General features: G+C 38.7%; 1 protein-coding gene across 1 annotated transcript; it reads right to left on the bottom strand.

Annotated features, from left to right (window-relative positions):
- Positions 1 to 4,607: 4,607 nt before the first annotated feature.
- Positions 4,608 to 13,348, bottom strand: LOC108685021. The gene is made up of 13 exons (XM_018189629.1): positions 11,512 to 13,348; positions 10,315 to 10,503; positions 9,809 to 10,044; positions 9,323 to 9,534; positions 9,177 to 9,253; positions 8,874 to 9,070; positions 8,630 to 8,790; positions 8,203 to 8,371; positions 7,938 to 8,131; positions 7,504 to 7,633; positions 7,256 to 7,445; positions 7,033 to 7,175; positions 4,608 to 6,750 (listed from the first exon to the last, which is right to left on the bottom strand). The coding sequence occupies exons 1-13, from the start codon at positions 12,935 to 12,937 to the stop codon at positions 4,768 to 4,770; spliced, it is 5,307 nt and encodes a 1,768-aa protein (XP_018045118.1). The 5' UTR covers positions 12,938 to 13,348; the 3' UTR covers positions 4,608 to 4,767.
- Positions 13,349 to 14,532: the final 1,184 nt, after the last annotated feature.

Here is a 14,532-nt window from a genome sequence, read left to right as displayed (position 1 = left end):
CTATATAGCCTAAAGTGTAGCTTAAATAGAGATAGCAAATAGAAACTCTATCCTTGATTATTGATTGAAATTTATGCAGATATTATCAGAAACAATTTAAATTGAAAAAATGAAAGCACTGTTGGAGGTTTGAAATTATTGCTTCAGAAAAAAACTGTTTCCGAAAATAATTTTTGATTAGACTGCAGATAAGGACAGAAGTGAGAGACTTGATCCATTTAAATGAATATTAAAAGAACATCGATTATTTAAATATTAATATTATTAGTAATATTATTATTATTTTAAAAATTTATAATATTTAAGATTATTTTGTAAGTTATATTTTGAAATAGCATCTCCTCCCCCCCCCCCTCTCTCTCTCTCTCTCTCTCTCTCTCTCTCGCATGGAACACAGTAGAGAATGTGTGTGCGTTGTATTACAGTTCAGTGGGCGTGAATTAAGGCGAAGGGATATTATCAAGTAACAATGATTCGACAATTAAAGACATCAATTAAATTTGAAGTCTCATATTCGGGCGCTGAAAAAAATATATTCAGTGTGCGAAAGCATCACTCGGCTCCGCGAAACATTAAATGACGCTCCGATTGCGTCGCAAGATGCATATCTCACAATTTACTTACATCAAATACTCGGCGATCGCAAGTCGCAAATACTCCGGCCGTGCACACCTACTCGCATTAACAATGTCTCTCCGCCGGCTCTTTGCTGTTCTCGCAGCCGCTTCCCCAGACAGTGTCGCGTATTCACGTGCAACAATCCCGGATCCTGTAATGTGCCGACGAAAGCTTCCCCTGCATGAATACTCAAGTATGCAAATGTCTTCGTGGCGCTAGACGTTTCGCCTTGCCTTCGAGCATCACTCGAGAGTTCTTGTTATTTGGGATTCGCTCTCTCCTTCACGCCACATCGCGCCGCATGAACCTGTTTATGATACTACGCTAATCACATATTGGCAAAGAAAAAAAATAATTGTGTCCGCAATTGTATAGATGATATATTAGAATAATCGGATTCGCAAGAAAATCATAGTAATTGTAATTAGATTTTTTCAATTTTTTTTTAAATAATCACGTTATGATTTTCTAGCTGTTAGCATAACAGAATGTGACTTGGAGTTGTCATTGGTTGCATTCAGCAGGAAAAGCAGCTTTGCGACTATTGTAAGATTCTTTAATATGTTTGACATTTAGAAGAATTAAAGGCAAGAACCAATCGTATTAAAGAATCTCAACAGTTGCAAAGCTATTTTTTTTTGCTAAATACAGCCATTTATTTATTTCTCCCTCTTACACAGAAAGAATGGCTTTGCTGAAATAATTAACAATTTAATTACATATATAGATCTGAAAATAATTTTGTTGAATTAAAATAAATTTTGTTGAATTAAAATAGTAGAACGTTCAATTGCTAAAATGTCCAAATTGTTTGCAACATCGCTCATCATTTGAAATTTTTACATAATTATTTTTAGATCCAGCTAACTTTTTAGATAATTCGGCGTTTTGTGTAAATGTGATTAAATAAAGAATCGTCTTCTTGTTTTACTAATAAAGTTTAATGAGACATACATTTTTTAAGCTTAGCATATCCACTATTTCGATTATTTATCACAAAACATTTTATTTGCGACAACGGACTTGGATGAACTTCAAATTTTCCACGAAAGGAGTAGGTGTAACAATTGGAGCAATGAGATTACTGGGGAGTTGTGCTTTGATTTCGTGGTATTTACGTTGAGGTGTTCTTCGTTCACCATCGCAAGAGAAGTGCATCGCGGGAGGCGGCGTTACGCAATGGCATCCCGGATGATGCACATTGGGGAGAGCAGAATCGGATCTTGAAAATCGAGGGAGGGAGGGAGAGAGAGAGAGAGAGAGAGAGAGAGAGAGAGAGAGAGAGAGAGAGAATCTTCAACAGTCGAGGCACGTCTCACAGGATAGCGCGCGGACTCCGTCGTCGGAGTGTACAGGGTGTGCGCTCGTGTGGACACGCGTCGCTATCGTGTGTAACGCGTGTGCACACGCCGCACGTAGACCGGGCCGAAATCAATGACAATAGAGGAGAAACGCGCGGCATTCACGTTACGCTCTCGGAGAACGAGAAAAGCGGATAAGCAGCCATACTAACGAGACGATGCGCGCGGAGAGATCACGTCCGGCGCGCGCATTTCCGAAGAGACGAGGAAGGGTCGCGCTTCGGTCGGCGAGGGAAGTGGCAGGGAAAAAGGGATGGAGGAAAAAGGGTTGGAACACGGTTGTGGAGTCTGGGGAACGATCGGGGAGAAGAACGTGGAAATCGTAACACATCGGAGGCGCCGCCCGCGTGCGACTCGCCTTCTTTCGATAAAGTAAATAAGAACGTACCGACACGTACGTCGCGTGGTACGTGCGAGGCAATAACAGACGGGCTTGGACGAATATTTTCTATTGTATTCCCTCTTCTGTTACTTCTTCAACTTCCACGTCGCTTCTTTGTCCCGCATGGCGCGTCACCGCCGCCTTCATCAACGCTGAATCGCGATATCGGCACGTGGATCAGTCGTATTTCGAATTGAGATGAAAATCGAGAGACGAGATATTACGAGAAAAGTTTTGGTTTTTTTCTCGTTACTTCAGAACAGAACATTTATAAACTTATAACTTTATAACTTTATTTCACATATAAACAAAAATTTTTATTCTATTACCATTATTAATTGCAAAGATATAATTAGAATTAAAGAAATTGTTATAGTTTTTAGATTTATTGCGGAAATTTCGTTAGAAAATGAAAAAATATATTTTAACATCTAAAAATGGCTAAACATTATAATGCGATTTTTGTGATGATTAGTATTTAATTTTTATATTTTAAAATCTTTTATAGAATCTTTTTTTTTATTATTCTGCTCTCATTATTTTTGATAATTTTAAAATTTCGAAATGAAGACATACAGGTAAGCTCGTAAGAGGATTGTAATTTGAGACTCACTAAGAAAATTCATTCTTAGCGTCTTTCCAGTAAAGATCCGCGTTCGATGGAGACGTCAAGGATGCGAAACAGACCGCGATTCGGAACCGCTATCGAATTCCTGGCTTATGAAGACCCATGCTGATCCCGAGATCTTGAAGCCTAGAATTTCAAGGGTTCCGTTCCAAGGCTTTCGCTCGCGGCCACGATCTCGCAGGGCATCGTAGTCCAAATTGGTACGAAGTGATCCGTGGCAGGTCGTACCGTTCGCGCTTCAACCGTTTCGGATTCCTCGGACGTCCGGGATCACGTTGACTATGCAATTTTGCGGCTTCATACCCGAGAAAGCGCGGGAACCAGAAGCACTCGTCGAAGTCTCCGGATATTCGTATATATTTTACGTGAGGATTCCGACGCGTAATAACGTTCGCGATCTCATTCTATATCGTAAAATATTTTTAAATAAGTCAAATTATTATTGTCCCCCCATACGATGAAATTAAAAAAGTTCCACTATAAATTGTTTTACATATATTTACAGATAAACGAGTATTAATAATTCTATATTCTATATCTATCAGAAAAATAAATTGACGTCAAATAATTCATAAGTATTATATTTAAAAAATTTTAGATAAAAATGTTTAACTATTCCAAATTTATTATGTAAACGTTGACATTAAAGAGACATGAAAATCATCTAGTTAATCTAGATAATCTGTTTACTGCTAATAACGTTCATAGACACTCACGAAACAAGGTGTGCCACAGAAAAGCAGTACCGACACTTTAATAACGCGCTAAACAAAGGGTTAAGTAATTGTGCGAGATGTCACGGCCAAACGTGTTGGACATGAGCATGGCGCGACGTTGTTGGCCGGTAGGGAAACTGGTAATTAGTCTCAATGTAGCGGCATAAATAAAGCGATCAGATCGTAAGCATGAAATATGATCGGCAACACGCCGATCTTTTCATCAGTTTATGCGGTGCATGGTACGGGAATACGGGGGATATGTTTACGCGAGAGGGTATAAAGCCTTCGTTTACCTTCATGTCCTGTGTGACAGGCATAAACGAGGCAAACCACCGCCGCCACGGCGGCGGTCGGGTGAAAGCAATGAAAACCGCCGCCGCCGTGAGCGGCGGCCGCCACCCGCAGATCCGTAGGTATGGTGAACGGAAGTAATCCCCATAACGCTATAAACGCAAGCGTAGATCACCTCACGTGGATAACGCGTCCGGCCGAGGATCGTCTACCAGAGCCCGAGCGAACGGTGAACATTATACGCTCGCGCACGAGCTCTTTACGAGATTTTGTCTCATAAAGTATATCAGCTGAGACCGTTTCTTCTCTTTAACCTGCTAATGCATCCCTTCGCGTTCCACGCGAAAAACATACACGTAAAAGATCCATGAAACGTCATCATTTAAATCAAATTAATTCCGATTCCAGACTTTCGTGCAGCCTATAAATGATATAGAGATAAGCGAATTTGATACCGCCATCAGTGACGGTACTTGATTTATTTAAATTGAAATTATGTAATATAGTTAGTCTAGGGCTTTTTGAATTTTTGCGTATCATACAAAAATTAAGAGTGTACAATTGTCTGACGTATATAGAATATTTTCATTATAATTTATTAACTTATATAACGATTAATGTATAAATTTTGATTATTTCTTCATCTTTATCATTGCTCTTGTAAATCGTATCCTTCGAGCGATATAATCATCATTTCCTTTCGTCTTTGCCTTCAATCGAATTTGAAGGTAGGATATAGTCACTCTATACAATCTAAAGTCATTTTCGTCAAGTTTCCTCTCGTTCCCAATCCCAGTCCACTTCCTCAGACTTCCCTCTGTGGCCAGTTCTGTAGATCTCACTTTCCGGTGCCTCCTCCTCTTCCTCACCAGGCCAATTAAATTTCGCGGAATTTTCATCGGTCTCAGATTTCGAGCTCTGCCTGTGGTCTCTCTCGCGCATAGCTCTACTGCATTCTGTCGAGACCGAATCCGTTTCATCCGTTCCGGATCTCGTTGAATTGGTTCTTGCATCTTCCGTGTCAGTACTCCTACCTCGCAGCATCACGGTGAGTTCGACTGATTCGTCGTCAGCGAACGATTCGCTATCCTCGGACTGCGCACCACTGAGCTCGCGTTTGATCGACGGTTCCTTCGCCTTAGTTTCGGATTGCTGCTCTTTGGAATCTTTTATAATGTACGCCGAAGAGCCTTCCTCCTCCGATTTAGATTTCTGCATCTGCCAGGCTTTCTTGAACGGATGTTCCCGTTCTTGCTGGACTAGCTTGGGCCTTTCTGGCAAGAGGTATTCGGGATCTTCCTCACTCGCCTGGCTCTTTACAATGGATTCTCGTTTGAATAAACCAGTTGGTTTGACGGAAAGATCGCCTTCTTTCTTTACGACGTTCCATCCGGCACTCACCAAATCCTCTTGCGACAATTGCGATAGATCTTGTAGGGATTCTCTTTTGCTTCCCTTAGTCAAGATAAAGTTATAGTTGTTAACGTCTTCCTCTTCCAGAGACGTTTTCTGACTATCGCTAGTGTAGGATTGTCTTCTCGAAGTATCCTGACTGCTCTCTTCCTCGCTTAGGCTTTCTTCTCTCGATGGTGGTCCCTGTTCACGGTATTCTCTACGTCGCAAGTACATACCATCCTCCTCGGGTTCCTGAGAAGACCCAAGAAGCGCAATCCGTGGGCCAACACTGACGGTCCACGAGTCCATGTTATCCTCACCTGAAATATCGTCTCTTAATAAGGCTATCCTGCCTTCCGCAGAGGATCTACGTTTCAATGGTTCCGCGCTGATCTCACTCTCCTCAATCAATGACTCTCGCTGTTGAATAGCCAATTTCTCCATAAACTGTTTCTTACGTATCCTTAATTCATGTTCCCATTCCTCCTCATCACTCGTTTTTGTTTCAGAACTTGAAACGCGTACCGGCTTTGTTCTTTCTTGAGCTGGTGATTCCTCCTCGCTCTCAGAAGAGAATCTTCTTCTCGCCGATCTTACGAGAAGTGGTTTCGATTCATGTTGTTCTCTAACAGTTGAACTTTCCTTTCCGACGAATTCCCAAGAACGATAATCATCCGTCTTGGTCGACGTTCTTCCTCTAGATTCAGATCTCTTAAATTGTCTTGAATCATCCTCGATCTTTTTTCTGCGTTCTTCCTCACTTTCACTCTCCCTTGACGATAATTTCTTGTTTTCTTTGGTCCTGGATAACGAACGTCTATTGCGCTGAGCTATAGCCTCGTCATGCTGTCGTTGATTTCTGAGAAATTGGATAGCTTCTTCTTCAGAGTCATCCGTTGCATATTTCTGTCTGTTCATGCCTATCTTATGATCCGTGTAGCTCTCCGTTTCTCTGAGTGGTTTTTTAGCCGCTTGTTTGACTCGATCTTTATTTGATATCTCTTCGGAATCACGATCGATGAATGACAATCGCTTTCCATTCATTTTCTTCAGTGTCGGTACATCTATTTCCTCTTCCGTGTCATGCGCCTCGAGAGTGGTTGCACCGTGCGCTATATCCTTCTGTCGATCCCACCCGGTGAATGCGACTTCATCGTTCTCGAAAACGTTTGCTTGCTCGATCGCGGTTTCGGCCTTTTTATCTTCGCTCACGAGTGTCTTTTTTTCTTCGGAAACTTCGAGCGCCACATCCGTGCTTTCCATTATGACGTTCTTTATCTCCTGCATCGGAAGATCAAAAAGTAACGTCAAAATGATTGACGCGGCTATCACTATCGCTACTTCCAGAAGATCAATCTGCAAACATAAGAATAATGTATTCATATAGTCTCTATCGTACATCAAATAAACGCGACTATCTGATTCTGAAACTTGCGTTTGAATTATTTTTCTAGTCATTTATATATAACGAGATTCTTCTTTTGAGAGATATTTTATACAGAAATTGATAGATGACTACATGAAGATGATAATCAAAACAGTTACATTTAGCGCTAAATATGTGAAAATGTAAGCTTAATAAATTCACTGTTTCAAAATGCTGCTTAAAGATATTCTCACTTCGTCTGCATGACTTACTGCTCTATGAAGTTGAAATTCCGTGGAGAATCTCGTGGTCCCAACGTTATAAAAAAATACTGCGAATTGCGTTAGATACACAGCATACGATATCCTGCTGAAGATCATAAACCAATAGCTGGAGAGAAATCTATTAACACTGCCTACGAAGTGATTATTACGTTAGTGCTCCTGTCTATTTACGCGCCTATTTGATTGTTGTTACCGCAGCGTTACAACGGACCTCCGTGCCCCGTAAAGCAGGCAAATATTGACCAGCATAGAGCCGCGGCCCATAGTATCGGCCCGATTACTGCATAGTGAGTAGCCTCTTCAGCGTCGTACACGTAGTCGCGTTTGGCCTGACGCCAGGGTGAAAATAACGACCATGAGCCCAAGGTTATCGCGCTCAACCAACCCAAGATCACTAACACCTGAAATTAGAACGGTGCCACGATCACGCGCGATTATAATTACGTGAGGGGAGAATACCCTGTGAATCCTGACGTTCTTTCCGGTGTAATGCAACAACACACCGAGGCCGACACCGAAGACATATGGCGTTATTCTGTGCAACGGCAACACGTAAGTTAAATTAGCAGTCTTGTAAAGGCGTTTTAATCTGTAATCAAGAACCATCAGTCTGTATTATTCACTCCCGCATAAGATATTCTATTCTCGAAAAATATCGCATACGAAATCTTATAGTATACATTTTGTATATATTATATTTTAGAAAATCTTTGGAGTGAAATCTAAAGAGTAACAAAGAGTGGCAACAAAATTGAAGCGTTGAAAAATGTTGGAAAACTCACAATTTTTAAGAGATTTCCCTCTTTAGAGTAGATTCCACTCCACAGATTTTAGAGAGTAAATTTTTACATGCGATATAGAGAGATTCAAGAAAGATCCTAAGATGTACTCACGAAATTCCATGATAGATGATAATAGACAGATAATTGTTTATTGTCGCTATATAACGAAGAGTAGCAGATAACAAGATGAGAAAGGCCATCAAGAGCATACCGATGATAAGTTTGTATTGTAAGAAAAAGACTAGGATAGGCGCCAAGAGCGATAGTTGCACATCCAAGGCCAACTGATGTGTGTGCGAGGCGCACTGTAAAGATCGAACCATGATAGACACAATCTATAAATATTTTTCAATTCATTGCTGGGCTATCTACTCACCATCTCCTCAAACGGAAAAAAATTTTGCACATATAATAGAGTTGTCCACGCATTGTATTTGCAAAGCTCTGCGTTCGCTATGACGATGCTGTTCCATTGCGGACCCGAGCCGATGTGTTCCATCACGAACGCGTACCAGAAGACCACCGCGAGCAAGGCCGGTGAAAGTCTGAAGAGCATGCCAGTGATGGAATGATCAATGGCTTCAGCAGAAAAAATAGCTTAGTGAACGCTCTGATTGTTTAATATGATTAATTCTTGTGTTTAGTTCTTTGCTGAATATAAATGTAGAAATTAATCGTAATAAAGAATCAATGAACGTTCACTAAATTGTTTTTCTCTGCCGAATGCAGCCAATAAAATTTTTTTTCTTGCATTTGATCTGAAATAACTATTGAAGATTCCTTTCTCATTGGGATTAAAATACCTGATAAATCTGGCAATAAAACGGCAAAACCAGCGAATTTCACCACGAATCTTCAGTTCCTTCGCCATGTTGTAAGCGGTGAGAACACCGCTTAACAGCAGAAACGTGTCCGTGTAAACTAACGCCACTCGCAGAATAGAGCTGGCTGGACTGTTGGCGATCTGTTTAAGTAAAGAAATTAATGAAATTAATGAAGGGATATGTCGAGACATTCTATTATAAAGACTCTATTCAACGATTTTACCTCGGTAAAAGAAATGCGGTTGCTAAACGGTATTCGGGGAATTATCATAAGCTGATGGCCAACATAAAGAATGATCATAGCCAACGTTCTTATTCCATAGATACACGTAATATCCGCAGCATCCATCGCTTCCTTCAATAAAGCTTTAATCGTCCTTCGTAAGGAAAATGACATGATTATCCTCTCAGAATAATTTCCTGCGAAGGAGATGCGTGCATTATGCCATAATCGCAGCTGTATTGAAATATTCCGGCGAACTTAATTTCAGTTTTGTAAAAGATTCATTTATCGAGACTCACATACCTTTCCCTCGCGTCTCCACGAAGTAATCCCTCACAGTCGCTATAATAACGAGACAAATAATCATAGCGTAAAAATACCTACAAAATAAATTAACAACATGCATTTATCAATTGCATTATTTCGTGATATAATAAAAAGATACGTACAAAACACCGATCGTCTCTTTCGAATAGGTCTGAGACTTTTGCTTGACATAACACATATTAGGATCGACATTCACCGTAAATTTAATTCCAACAGTTCCATTGTAATCCTTTAAGGTACTTTCTAACGCATATTCAGCGTCTTTAGCGGAACACGCCGCAGGTAGACACAGCGCCCAATTAAATGAAGTGAATTTTGGAAGAAAATGACCTGGCTGAAACATTAGATTGTTGGAAAGTTACTAATTCAAAGATACAACTTACGTAATTACATTAATTACGTTTAAGTTTAATTTTTTTTTAAGTTTGAATTTAAATATTATTTTAAAACTTTCTACTTAAATTTACTGTAAAACGAATACAAAAAAAAACAATTAATTTTTTAGATTTCTTAGATCCCTATCTATCTTCTTTAACCTTCATACGAAATACAGACAATATAGAAATTTTCATATTAATTTAATGTAAATTTGGCAACATTTCTCTTACGTCGTGCATATTTCCTCGTATAAAAGCGCGGGCCTGCATTAGATGGACTGGCAGCCTCATATCTGAATGGGTTGCATGCAGGTCCACAGTTGCCAAACAATATTTCCCTTGAATTCTTATCGTCTTTTCGTCCATTTTAACATGCGCCAGCACACCCAAACATTGATCGTAATCCCCGAACTGATTCACGTTTCCTCGTAACAAGCCTGACGGAATCTTTGCGCTCGAATCTAACACTGTAAACAAGATAGATTTTTGGTTCAATGAAACTGATGCATTTTTTCAAGATCAGAACATTTAGATTGTACAAATCGGAAACTTTGATTAAAGAATTTTAACAATTCAATAATTATTATGCCTACATATCCTTTTTAGAAACATTTTTTAGCGCTGGACATTTTTTTTAATTGGAGTAATCAAACAGAAACATTATCGTATCTCCAGATAACTTTACTTTTTGGATGAAAATAGAATGAACGGCTATTTTGGTCAATCGACTCACTCACTTTGGAGCGCCCACAACTTGTAACCTCTCAATTGTCGCAGAAATATCTTGCCATGTTGCTGACATTCCGAATTTTCAACATTCGTAAAATTTGGCACGAAAGTCGGCACACGCAGAATTGCATCATTCACTTCGGACAATGTAATAGACGCATCTGTATGTTCCTTCGTTTTCGGCTTCGTTTCTTGCTCTAAAAAGTATCGCCTGATTACATATAATGAATCGCGAAATTTTTTCACGGACTCAGTATCTATAATTTATTTATTTTTTTGTATATTTATTTGTTTTATTTAAAAATAGGAATACAAACTGAAAAACAAAAAGATAAAAATAAACTCTTAAGATAAAACAATAAGTAATAATTAAATAGCGGATGATTGAGAGCAATAATACTGCTTGTATTACAATTTACAATTTACGTTTTTAATTTCCTTATATTGATTTACAAAACAGACATTTTGGCTTCATTCGAGCCTTTATCTACAGCAATGTCTAAGTGAAATTCATTAATTGATGCAAAGAGTAGCCGCAATAGAGTTAGTCCCAAAATCTTTTATTATTTTTCTGTACTTGGTTCAATCTGGTCAACAATTTTTTAATTTATAATTATACATTACTTTTGTGATACATCCGTACATTATATTTAACATGCAATCATAGTTTTCAGTAGTGCTCATTTAATCTAACAGCTAATTGACAATTAAACTCTTCAAGTATGATAATTAAAAGGCTCTTTCTGCTGCATTCTGAAACTGATTCTATTGCGGCTACAATTAATGGATTTCACTGCCTGGACATTGCTAATGATGGCTCGAATGGAACTTAAACATCCATTTTGTAAATAAATATAAGAAAGTTAAAATTGTAAATTATAACGCACGTATTACGACTCTCTCATACAATCGCCCATTATTTAATTATTACTTAAATATGATCTTCAATAGATCATTTTCCAAAAGAACTGTATTTAAAGAGAAAAATTGTTTAATTTCTCTTCAAAGTCATTCAGAAAGAAGCAATGCAGAATTTCTACGCGCAAAAGAAGCTTAAAGAATAAAAGATTACACGGCCGTTGGATATTATATCTTTTAGATTATTATTTAAGATACTACTAATGCAATGCCTATTCACATAACAACACTAAACATTGTTGGATGAACTCGCTTTTCGTTTTGAATCGTTTTTACATAATACTCACTCTCCGCTTGCGAAATTTCCTTCAACGGTTTCGAAGTTGGTTTCACTGTTACTTTTTTGACATCCGCTTTCTCCGGTTGTTTCATTTGCTCCTTAATTTTCGGTGCAGGTGTTGAAGTTTCCGATTTCACTCGTGTCTTCGATTTTTCGTCTACCTTCGTTGCAGTTTCAAGCACCTCAGCCTTAGGCTTAGGAGTAGCCTTAACTAATTCAACTTTTTTCATACCTTCAGTTAATTTCTTGGCACTTTCGACTGATTTCTTCGTGCTGTCGATGGATTCTTTCGTACTTTCGACTGATTCAATTTTCTTTGTGCTTTCGGTCTTTTTTACGCTCTCTGCTTTCATCGTTGATTTCGCGACTTCGGCTGGCTTTTTATCACCTTGTTTTGATTTTTCCACATCGCGTTTGCTTTGTAAAATAGTTGTCCTTGTTTTATCTTTATCAGCGAGTCTCACTTTCTCTAATTTTCTAAGTGCTGGAGTGGTTTCTTTTACATTAGATTCTTTATCTTCATCTTCTTTTTTATGTGGTGCACTAAATTTCTTTTTAAGTAATTCTATTACTTTTTGTTGATCTGTCTTAACTGTTTTTTTTTCTTTTTTATCATCTTCCTCTTCCTTGTCGTCGTCATCATCAGCTTTACTTTTAGCATATTTTATTGATTTAACAATCTTGGTTTTAATTTCTTTCATTTGTTTCTTTGAGTCTTTTTTGAAAGATTTGTTATAATCGTTTTTATCGTCATCTTTATCTTCATCATCTTCTTCATCTTCATTACCATCTTCTTCATCTTCATCATCATCTTCTTCATCTTCTTCATCTTCATCATCATCTTCTTCGTCTTCATCATCATTATCACTCTTATCATCGTCTTCAGTAGAAAACTTTTTTTTTACTTTCTTTTCCTTATCTTTAGCATCCTGATCTGATAACTCAGCTTCAGATACTTCTTCTTCATCATTTGTCTTTTCATCCGCCTGATCTCTTTCGGAATCTCCCACCGATTCCTCATCCTCCTCCACGCTTTCTACTTCTACAACTGCCTCTTCCTCCTCTTCATCGTCATCTATCTCACTTTCTATCCTGGAACTTCTCGGAAGTCTAGTCATACCCCTGTCTCTCGGATGTTCAGTGATCTTCTCCATTCGAATTCTCCCCGTTCCGATGTCTGACGTTAGTTCGGCAGGTGGTTTCCGGTCACCAGCGATGGTCCGCGGCACCATGCCCTCATGCCATTTCGAGATCAGTCCTCCGGTCGTCACCGTTCTGTCCGTTGGACAGATTTTACCGTGCGTCGAGACGCAGACAGTCGGATGGTGCGTCTGTGGCACAATGTCACGTATTCGGAAGCCATAGCAGGTGGCGTAGAGCAGTACGATGAGAGTCAGCAGCGCGACGCACTTGCCCAGAAGGGCGATAGCCATGACAGAGCAGCCTTTACATGGAAGAGGTGAGGACTAGACGTTATTCGTAAAGTTCGATCCACTGTCTGTCGTTGATTAAAATCTATTGCTTGATGGAAGAGTGATTTTCCTTTCCAAAAAACCGTTGAAAATGAACAGCTACGCGTCTTTTTACCTGCGGCTTCTCCACCTTCTTCGAGTTCTCCACTTCCTGTTTCGCTATCACGAAGAATTCGTAAAATCTATCGGTGATCTCTCGCGCTGATCGCCCTCCGACGTGCCAGACCCCGGGCCACCACGTCCACAGCCGGCCGTGCTTTCGCGGAAATTAGAGCGTATGGCATCGGCCCAAGCAGCTAGGAGTTTTATTTAGCATCAACATTTCGAGGCGGTCGACCGCTAGCAGCGGCAGCGGCCTCTTCCAACCGCGGCTCCGACTTTAACGACGCTGCCGGATCCGCTGCGGTCCGGCCGACGCGGATTTATTACGCAAGATACTGGAAGAACACGGGTGGTGGTCTGCGTAATTTCGGTGATGCTTGCAGCTCAACTTCTCGCTTTGTATCCGTACAAGAGAAAGCTTTATCTTTAATACCGTTATATCGCAAAATAATTCAAGATTTAGAAAGAACGCACGAAAAATTTGAATCAAAAAATGTGTAAAAGAATTTATAATAAAAACGGGATTTGTCATCTGGAAATGTATAGAAGACAGAGAATTTTAATATCGTATAAAAGAGACTTTTAGAAACTCTTGATCGAGATATTTAATTGTAATTTCAATAAATAAAAAATTTACGTATTTAAACAGAGAATCTTAATTTTTAACTTCTTTTATAGGAAAAAAGCAGACTTCCTTCAAACTCGCTTGACGCGGATAATAGTTAACAAAACTCGTTATAGTATATTATGACAAGTTATTTTCAGAATACAAATCTGGATATTTAGCTTCGCGTAATCTATCAAGGTTTATAGATTAAATCACGCACCCTGTGATCGCGAAAAATCCATAAAATTTATGTACTAATCACAAAAAATCTGAACATATATTTAATATATTACATAACAGAAATTTGATATATTACATAAATTAAATTAAGTATTAAAATTATTTCTCTTCTACTATATTTTTCCTCTGAGAATTTTATGCTTTACATCTTTTATATGACATTTATGGAAGAACAAAGATGCGTAATCAAACTTGTAATTAAGATGTCACTTTTGACGTATGCAATTAAGCTCCAATTTAACTTACATACGCTTCAGCATTAGTGAAACATGAATTTCTATCAAATAATTACCTTAATTTGAAAACTAACTTGACTTTAAAAATATTTATTTTGTGTAGCAAACTCATCTCTTTTTTAAATCATGATCAGAATATTAGTAATCTTAATTTTCCGGTTGACAAGTATTGTAATAAAATTTTAATGCGACTTTCATAACAGTGATTGCAACCAAATGAATACGATTGTTGATTACTTATTATTAATAGTCCTATTTAGGTCGTGAGACAGCAGCAAACGAACACGTTGATCCGCTTACTGCGAATTTAGTCAATCTCAGCGGACAACGGCGAAATTTGCGTACAAAGCTCATATCAGTCCTCCCAGTAA

This window comes from Atta colombica, unplaced genomic scaffold, assembly GCF_001594045.1.
Source record: "Atta colombica isolate Treedump-2 unplaced genomic scaffold, Acol1.0 scaffold142, whole genome shotgun sequence".
Lineage (NCBI taxonomy): Eukaryota > Metazoa > Arthropoda > Insecta > Hymenoptera > Formicidae > Atta > Atta colombica.
The sequence above is the reverse complement of the archived record's forward strand: the minus strand, read 5'-3'. Positions and strand labels throughout refer to the sequence as shown.